This window comes from Aulonocara sp. 'chitande type north' Nkhata Bay, linkage group LG12, assembly GCF_057382095.1.
Source record: "Aulonocara sp. 'chitande type north' Nkhata Bay isolate Kocher_YH1m ecotype deep benthic linkage group LG12, A_spYH_male_GT1.1, whole genome shotgun sequence".
In the NCBI taxonomy this organism is placed as follows: domain Eukaryota; kingdom Metazoa; phylum Chordata; class Actinopteri; order Cichliformes; family Cichlidae; genus Aulonocara; species Aulonocara sp. 'chitande type north' Nkhata Bay.
Window position 1 is genome coordinate 38,800,528 of NC_141355.1, and position 9,758 is coordinate 38,810,285.

Here is a 9,758-nt window from a genome sequence, read left to right on the forward strand (position 1 = left end):
AGGATTTTGAATTCTGGATTTAACAGGAAGCCAAAACAGGAGAAATCTGCTCTCTCTTTCTAGTCCCTGTCAGGACTCTTGCTGCAGCATTTTGGATTAGCTGAAGGCTTTTCAGGGAGTTTCTAGGACTTCCTGATAATAATGAATTACAGTCGTCCAGCCTGGAAGTAATAAATGCATGAACTAGTTTTTCAGCGTCACTCTGAGACAGGATATTTCTAATTTTAGAGATGTTGCACAAATGGAAGAAAGCAGTCTGACATATTTGTTTAATATGTGCGTTGAAGGACATGTCCTGGTCAAAAATGACTCCAAGGTTCCTCACAGTGTTACTGGAGGCCAAGGTAATGCCATCTAGAGTAAGAATCTGCTTAGATACCATATTTCTAAGCTTTTCAGGGCCGAGTACAATAACCTCAGTTTGATCTGAATTAAGAAGCAGAAAGTTAGCGGCCATCCAGGTCTTTATGTCTTTAAGACATTCCTGCAGTTTAACTCATTGGTGTGTGTTATCTGGCTTCATGCACAGATTACATCTGTGGGATGATTATTGGTAATGTTTTTTCTAATGGTTAAAATGTTATTTGTGAAGAAGTTCATGAAGTCATTACTAGTTAATGTTAAAGGGATGGTTGGCTCAACAGAGCTCTGACGGTCAGCCTGGCCACAGTGAGAAACCTACTTTGATGCCATTTCTCTCTCTCAGTGATTCTCTGGTAAATTGTGAATTCTGCTGTTTTTCAGAGTTAAAATCTGACAGCTCACAATGCAAGAATGAACCAGCAGACGTAGTTGCAGGCTGCTTATCGAAGAGAAACCTTGGTCTTATTCAGCTGTAAAATTTTCTCAGTCTCAGTTTTCTTGCAGGTTAAACATTGATCAGGTGTTCAGGTGTCTCAGTGATGTCAGCAGTGAGACTCCCGCCCACTCTGCTGAGACGACTTTGTTACAGGTGAGTTTTCACTTTGAAGCGATGTCGCATGAAACGTGTGGAATATCAATGACGACTGTTTTTAGCTAAAAGACCTGAAGAGTCACTTTATGAATTCTGCTCCCAGCACAGTGATGTCACAGACACACAGCTCAGGTAAGATCTGCAGGATGACCTGATCAATAATAAGAACTAAAATCAGTCCATGCACAGATTGCAGGATCCCTGTGGTTCTGTTTGTGACGTTTGATCTCAAAGACAAAAATCCAGTGAAATGATTTTTTAAATTTCGTGTCAAAAAGCTCGTCTGTTTTAAATTTGTTCAGATTTTAATAAAGTTGCGCTCTTGATCCAGCCGGGCAGTGCGTTGTTGTTCAAGAGCGGAGAGTCTAAAGTCCAGGGACGATGAACTTAATTGCAGCCATAATGTTAGGAGCAATAAAAAATTCATTAATAAAAGTATAATATTTAACTGTAAGAATATTAACTGTGTAAATGTAGATCTGTGTGTATTAGTGCAGCTTCTATTCATGTTAATAACCAGGAGCCGTCAAAATAACATTTGGTTTTCAGAAAGTTCCAGACAGTCATGTCCCATCTGGTGTGTTTTTTTTTAAATCACAGTTATGGATGCTTTCCTTCTTTTCATCAGTTTGTGGACATCAGAGTAATAAATACGATACGTGGAATACAGCTGAGTAACAGTAATGTAATACTCACTGTGACCTGTGTGACCTCCTGTTAGTCTGTAGTAAAAAAACAAAAAACCCAACTTGAATGAGGTCGTGTGCTTATTCCATCATAACCTGATGTATTTTTCTTTTTATGTATTCAAGTATTTTTATTTTTGTGACCGTAGCTGTTATTTTCTCGTCTGCATCAAAGTCTGAAACTTTTGTATTAATCTTTAAAAAGGTTCATAAGTCTTAGTCTCAGATTATCTAGGAACATAAAGCTGATAGCAGAGAATATTCAGAAAGGGCCTTTTTTAAATCATTAACTCACATTCATATTTATAAAGCCGACCTTTGACCTGCAGTTAGATATAAAGTAAATGTATCACGCCCTGTGAGTCGATGAGTAACAGCATGCACAAAGAAGAAAATGATAACGTTTGAAACAAGTGAACATTGACCACAGAGTAGATAACATCCACTGTGTACAGATAAACACAGACTTCTTGTTACCTTGTTTAATTTGAACAGAGGCAAACTCATCAAGTAAAGCCTCTAAGCTTGGTGGGAGCAAATATTAGAGTAACCTGACCTCTCAGAGTTCTCGTATATGCAAATCTGGAGGTTTATTTATGACCTCAGCAGTGATGGTCAGGGCTACTCGACATTGCTGTTGGATGTGCATGCAGATGCAGTTAAGCATGTATTTGATGACACAGCGACCAGGTGTTTTATCAGGACAGGTGAACACAAATGTGTCTGTACACACTGCAAAACCACTCAGAGCTCAGAAGCTTACAAAGGGCCCAATATGTGACTGTGGAGACAGCAGAGCAATTTTCAAACTTTATTTCCAAGTTTAATCAAAGGAATAAACTTGGTGAGGGATTCAGGGCTTGATGTTTGAACATAACTCGTAGTGTGGAGATCTAAAGCTGTAACTGTGGACAGAGGAGTGGGTGATTATTGTGGGTATGAAACTTCTCCAGGCTTGAATGTATTTGAAAGAGGAAGATGACTCATGTTGCAGGCAGAGTTGGTGACACTTTGAGGAGCAGCTGAAGATCCGGGTGAGCTGAAGAGAGCGATGCTGGGCTGACCCGAGTTAAAAGGGATCCAGTGCAAAGCAGTGGCAAGAGGGCAGGCAGGTGCCATACTGAAATCCTTCCCAGGAGTCAGAGTGTGAAACAGGTGCTGTGATCAGAGAGCTGTAGCACAAGAAAAGCAAGGTGGGTACATAGACTAGAAGTAATACACACAAACATCCTGAGACTCAGACTGAAAACCCCACAAAGGAGGGGGGATGGGGTTGGGGTGGGTTTCTGCTCTATGGCAGCGATGTCAAACTCCAGTCCTCGAGGGCCGGTGTCCTGAAACTTTTAAATGTCTCTGCTGCAACACACCTGAAGAACATTAGTAGGTCATTAGCAAGACTCTATAGAACTTACATGTGTTGGGTATATGATGACATGTGCAAATCCTTTAAATGAGTTTTTCGAGACACTGACAAATGAAGTATTTATTGCTGAAAAACAGTCATATCTTTGCCCTGCAGATAGTCTGTAATATTAGATAAGTCATGATAGCAACATGGCCAAATGACACTGAGAATAACCCACTAAGTAAATGCTGAAATAAGGGTGGATGATCTTCACTAGACACTCAAACGGAAAAGTTTTGGATTTCAGTTTGAACCCCACCAACTTTATTCTTGACTCAAATAAGGAGAGTTCATTTGGAAGAACTGAATATGATTCATTGAGAGTACTTTCATTCACCTTAAAGTGAACAACAGTCTGAAAGGGACTTTCTGCCATGTTTTACAGGCAGTCGTGCTTCTGAAGACTAGTTTTTGTTCGCTTTGTTGTGAATATTTACATAAAACCATCCAAGTGTCTGTATCCAGCACCGTCTGTGCAAAACTCCTTCGATGTCAGAGGTTCAAACATGAAAAACAAACTGTTTTCTCTGTCATTGTTGTTTTTTCTTTTAACTCCACAGTCAGTGAGTTCTGCAGCTGAATGACAGCATGGCAGCAGCATCTGGTGAGTCTTACTTTGTCACACTTACATGCAGTAACTGTGAGTTACCTCCCTCTACAAGCACTCTCTGACAGTAATTTCATTGTTTCTTGGTTTCTCCTGTTTGGAGAAATGTGAAAAAAATGAAGAAAAAGTGATTATTAGAGGATAAACGATGTGACTACAGGTGAATATTTTACAGCAGGTCTCATCTGAGTGTCTTTGCTGAACCAGCTGCTGTGTTGCATGCAACATACTTTAACAATGTGTTTAACCAATAACATTTGACAGAATGTATTTTCTGAAAATTAACAGTCATGTTTAATAATCTTTCCCAGAACTAATGTGATCTGTTCATGCAGTCAGCTGTTGACATTAAAAGTGCTTTGTTCCATCTGATGTAGTCATTGCAGGATAACACGTCTCAATGCACAATGCATGTTTTTCTTTATCTTTGCAGGACCACAAGACACTTTTCCCAGACGTCGCAGGAACAGCTTTAATTTTCTGCCCCCCCACAGTGAGTTTTTAAAGAAAAGATGTTTAATGCAAACTTTAACTGGGCAATTTAAGGTGGAAGACATTAGACAGGAGCAGGTGAAGACAAAATATAGCAGGAAGTGTGAAGCCTGTTTGGAATAATGAAAACCTCTTAGTGCACAGATTCTGCTTTCTCTCTTTACATTTAGAGCTCATATAATGTATAGAAAAGTGAAGAAAACTATTTTATGTAAACCTTTGGGGGTCATTTCTGGGAGAGGTTACAGCAAATCAAATGTGTCCTTAACTTCATGTTAACAGATCAAACATTCAGGACACCAGTGCTTATGTAGCTCTATGCCACAGACATGAAGTTGGTGCAATTTATTGAAACTGTGATGTATCCTGTGGTAATGATGCTCAAAAGAGATTATAGAAATAAAATTGTGCCAAACAAGAAAAAAAATTGGTCTTCAGATTCTGTGGATGTAAAACTGAGCTTTTAACAGAGGTTAATTTTATTTTTCAGCTCTCAAACTTTATGTAGTATTCTCACATGTGAATATATATTTATGGCTCAGTAATGATCCATAAATACGAGAAAAAAATAACACATATTTAAACAAAATGACAACTTTTGCACATTTTTCAGTAATTACAACTCAGTGGTTACAAGTGGAAAATCATTAAATTTAGATTAATTAAAACCTATGATATAATGTTGTTGCTGCTTGTATTAACTTTGAAAGATTCTTTGTTCAGTGTTTGTGTTTGCTGTCGTTTCAGTGTCTGAGCTCAGAGCTGTCCTGCTGGGGAACAGCTGGTCTGAGAGGAGCTCAGTGGGAAACTTTATACTGGGAGAGAAGTTCAACCCTGAGGAAGATCTGGACCGATGTGTGAGAGTCAGTGGACACAGTCAAGGGAAAGAAGTAGTTCTCATCAACACTCCAGATCTGCTTCATCCAAACACCTCAGTGGAGAAATTAAAGGAACATGTGAACAACTGTGTGAGGCTCTCTGATCCTGGACCTCATGTGTTCCTGCTGGTTCTACAGCCTGAAGACTTCACTGAGCATCAAAAAACGAGACTCTGCAGAGTCCTGAACTTCTTCAGTGATCATTCCTTTGATCATTTACTGGTTCTGATATCACCACCCAGGCGTCCAGGTTTACGGCATCGTGTCATGTATCATACACCTATACAGGAAATGATCAGACTGTGTAATAACAGGTCATTGCAGCTTGAAAACCTCAACATTCGGGAGTTACTAGAAAACATGGAACGCATTGTAGAAACGAACAATGGAACACATGTGACCTGTCAGCACACCAGCGCTGAACAAAGAAAAGAAGCTCCTGTTACTCTGAATGATCCTCAGCCTGTTGGTAAGTAAAAAGCCCCCAAACTCTATCTGTAGATATTTTAACATAAAGACACTTTCTAAAGTGCTCAGAAGGAACGATCCACCAAGAACATGAAGCAGCATTTACTGAAGATGGAAAAAGTGAAGAAAGACCAAAAGGCTTTTAGGATCAGTCAGACTGTCTGAGAGTAATTTCCTGTTTGTATCTTTGCTCCTTTACAGGATGTAGACTCTGCATTTTGCTGTTTGGAGGAAACTCAGCAAAGAAGACAGAACTCTGTAACTTTATTGTGAAGAAAAATTATGATTTTTCAGGATTTTCTCCAGACAGACAAGTTTTCCATGGAGAGTGGAGAGGAAAACCTTTAACAGTAGTGAAAACTCCTGACTTCTTAAGTCTGTCTCTGAAAGCAGCGAGAGAAGAGATGAAGAGCTGTGTGAGTCTCTGTCCTCCTGGACCAAACGTTCTGCTGCTGATGGTGAAACCTTCTGATTTCACTATGCACAGCAGAAAAACTCTCAGTTTGACCCTGAGTGTGTTTAATGGAGATGCCTTTAAACACTCAATGGTCATCATCACAGATGAGGAGAAGATGGGACGTTCAGTTAATTCTCTACTTAGAGATTGTGAAGGTAGACACTACAACATGTTTGAAAAAGATCATCGACAGTTAATGCAGAAGATTGTTCTCATGCACGATGTTCTCAAAGGAAAATTCCTCACAGTCACCGAAGAGACCATCAGACCAAAGTCTGAAGACATAAAAGAACCACCTGAAAAGATCAGAAGAATAGAATCACAACTCATCAAACCATCTTTAAACCTGGTTCTGTGTGGGAGGAGAGGAGCAGGGAAGACGTCAGCAGCCAAGGCCATTTTAGGTCAGACTGAGCTTCATTCAGCCTCCAACTCATCAGAGTGTGTTAAACATCAGGGAGAGGTGTGTGGACGTTGGGTTTCCCTGGTGGAGCTGCCTGCCTTGTATGGAAAACCTCAGAAGGCAGTGATGGAGGAATCACTCAGGTGTATCTCCCTCTGTGATCCTGAGGGTGTCCATGCCTTCATCCTGGTCCTACCTGTGGCTCCCCTCACTGATGAAGACAAGAGAGAGTTAGAGACCATCCAGGACACATTCAGCTCTCGAGTCAATGACTTCACCATGATTCTGTTCACCGTGGACTCAGATCCTACAGATACAGCTGTTGTTAACTTTGTAAGACAAGACAAAGACATTCAGAAGCTCTGTCAGACTTATCGAGGACGATATGTTGTTCTCAACATCAAAGAAAAGCAAACCATCATGAACCTTCTGCATGAAGTGGAAAATATGAAAGCTGAAGGATCCAAATGCTTCACTAAGGACATGTTCACCAAAGCTCAAATGGAGAAGGTAACAAGACTTAAAGCTGAACTGCAGGAAGTTAAACGCAGGAGTGTGGCTTCATCTGATGATGCACATCAAACTGAACAGTCCATCAGGATGGTGCTGCTTGGAAAAACTGGCAATGGAAAAAGTGCAACTGCAAACACCATTTTGGGCAAAAAGGTGTTTTTATCTAAAGTCAGTCAGATTTCTGTGACCAGAGAATGTCAGAAAGCAGCAGGAGAGATTGATGGATGTCCTGTTGTTGTGGTCGACACCCCCGGCTTGTTTGACACAAAACTGTCCAGTTATGAAGTTCGACAAGAGCTTCTGAACTGTATCAGCATGTTGTCTCCTGGACCTCACGTGTTCTTACTGGTGCTGCAGATCGGTCGATTTACAGAGGAGGAGAAAGAAACTGTGAAAATAATCAAAGAGATTTTTGGAAAGAAGTCAGGAAACTTCATCATTGTTACCTTCACCAGAGGAGATGAGCTTGAAGACACATCCATTGAACGTTACATAGAAGAAGACTGTTCTGATTTTGTAAAAACTCTGATTAAAGACTGTGGAGGCAGATACCACGTCTTCAACAACAAAGATCCAAAAAACCGTAGACAAGTGTCAGACCTGCTGATGAAAATTGAAGCCATGTTGAAAGACAATGGTGGCAGATACTACACCACTGAGATGTTCCAAGAGGCTGAGGCAGCAATACAGAAGAAAGTGGAGAGGATACTGAAAGAGAAGGATGAAGACATGATGAGAGAGAGGGAGGAGCTTAAAAGGAAACATAAAGAAGAAATGCAAAAAGTAAAAAGACAAATGGAAGAAAAGATCTCTAAATTTGAATCTGAGAAAGAGCAGAGTATGAAACAACTCAAACAGATGGAGGAACGCATTAACCAGGAGCGTGAAGCGAGAGAGAGAGAACAGAAAATCAGAGAAGATGAGGAGAGAAAGAAGAAAGAACAGGAAGAAACTCAACGAGAACAATGGAAACAAAAACTGGAAACTTTGGAGAAGCAAATAGAATCTGAATCAAAGGAAGAACTCATCAGAGAGCTGGAGCAAAACAGAGAAGAAATGAGACGAGAGAGAGAGGCCTGGGAGATGGAAAGGAAAGACTGGTGGGACAATAGGGATCAAGAAAGTAAACCGAGACAAGAAGCAGAAGAAGTGAAAATTAAAAAGCTGACAGAAAAATATGAAAAGGAAAAAGAAGATTATCACAGAAGAATAAAAGATTACAGTGTCAGAATAGAACAGGAGGAAAGAAAAAGAAAAGAATTAGAGAAAGACCACAAGAAAAAAATGAGACAAATGGAGCAGAAATATGAAGACGAGGCCAGAAATCAAGCTGAAGACATCAATGACTTCAAAGAGAAATACACCAGTGACTTTGAATCTCTGATAGAGAAATACAATGAGGAGATAAGGAATCTGAAGCAGGAGCATGAGAAACAGAAACATAATTATGCTGATTTGCACAAGGTCTCCAGTGACAGAGAAGAAAGACTGAAGAAAGAATCGGAGGAAATGCAGAAAAAGCATGAAGAAGAAATTAAGAAATATAAACAAAAGCATAAATGCATCATAGCCTGATGACTTTAAACAGTGCAGCAGTAAAACAGAGAAGAACACATGAGTTTCATACCAGTGTTTGAAAGTGAACATAAATTAAAATGGGCGAGTGATAGAGAGAGCACCACTTTTGTTTTTTCAATTAACAAGGGAGCAAAACGGAAAATTGCTGCAATGAAGAAGAAGACTGCTGAAACCTGTCAGTTTTAGACTCTGGAAAGGCAGCAGTGTCAGCAAGACACCAACATCTGTGTTTATTATTAGAGCCATATTTTTACACTATGAGTGTTTTTACTATTGTGCCCAGCAGGTGGTGCTCTCATAAAAGGACATTAATTTTCTATCTTCTCCTTTTGAAAGTAAAAGTAATTCAAAGTAATTCACCAAATTATTGTCTGTTAATGATTTCCACTGCAAACCTGGAAATACTGAACAGTTTACAGATGATGTATCTGAAATATTAATTTTATGATTTTGTATTATATGAGCCACAAATATTTTATGGAAGGATTAAAAACATAATTGATAACTTCTGATGTGTTCTTTGCAAGTCGTATTCATTTAAATGGGAAGAAAAATAGCTGTGAAAAATGTATTTTAAATTTACTTTGTAAAGAATAAGATAACAAACTTAGATATAAAACTGGTGAATGTCAAAATACATGCACATAATAATTACTGATATTGAGGGTTAAAAAAATTATATGATGTTATTACATTATTTTCTATGTTCGTCCTGGTCTGTTTAAAATAAAACAATGCATTTGAGCGCTCTATGTTTCTATATAGTTTGATACAATTATTTCAGTACGTGGGAAATGTTTTTATTGACTTTTACTCTGACTTTATTGTTGGACACTATACGCCTGCAGGCCATAGTTTCCATATGGAAAATCAGAGTGAATGGAAAAAGTTTCTTGGTCATTATGTAATCAGAATGTTTGTAAAAATAAAATGTCCTCCTATTAATGCATTGTGTGTGGTCTGATTACTGGAAAGTCGGGAACATATATGGATATGTGGCACACTTTCTTTATAAATAATCTAAAAGGGCTAAAATGTTGTTCTTCAGTTTTGTAGGATCAAGTTACGGAAGCATAGAGCTGCCACCCAAGCAAAAGAGAAATAGAGGTATATCACATTATACCATGAAGACTTTACTGTTCTAACAATATACTTTTCATGTTTGTACATTATAATGGCAGTGGATGCTTGTAAGCAGGAATGCCAACAGAGAGGAAATTATACCCGTGATGAAACAGTTTTCAGCTTGTGTTGCCTTATAGTGTCAGAGAACTTCTGACTTCCACTAAGCACATCAGATAAATCCATTGAACTGT

General features: G+C 39.0%; 1 protein-coding gene across 2 annotated transcripts; it reads left to right on the forward strand.

Annotated features, from left to right (window-relative positions):
* The first annotated feature begins 955 nt into the window (after positions 1-955).
* LOC147318078 (GTPase IMAP family member 8-like) lies at positions 956-9,376 on the forward strand. Of its 2 annotated transcripts, XM_086257721.1 has the most exons (6): positions 956-1,087; positions 2,636-2,834; positions 3,607-3,650; positions 4,087-4,146; positions 4,893-5,492; positions 5,693-9,376. In XM_086257721.1, exons 3-6 carry the CDS (start codon positions 3,635-3,637, stop codon positions 8,437-8,439), a joined length of 3,423 nt encoding a protein of 1,140 aa, XP_086113847.1. In that variant the 5' UTR covers positions 956-1,087; positions 2,636-2,834; positions 3,607-3,634; the 3' UTR covers positions 8,440-9,376. The 2 variants fall into 2 exon arrangements, with proteins under 2 accessions (XP_086113847.1, XP_086113846.1); XM_086257720.1 differs by lacking the exons at positions 956-1,087; positions 2,636-2,834; positions 3,607-3,650 and having other exon boundaries at positions 4,065-4,146.
* The last annotated feature ends 382 nt before the right edge of the window (positions 9,377-9,758 follow it).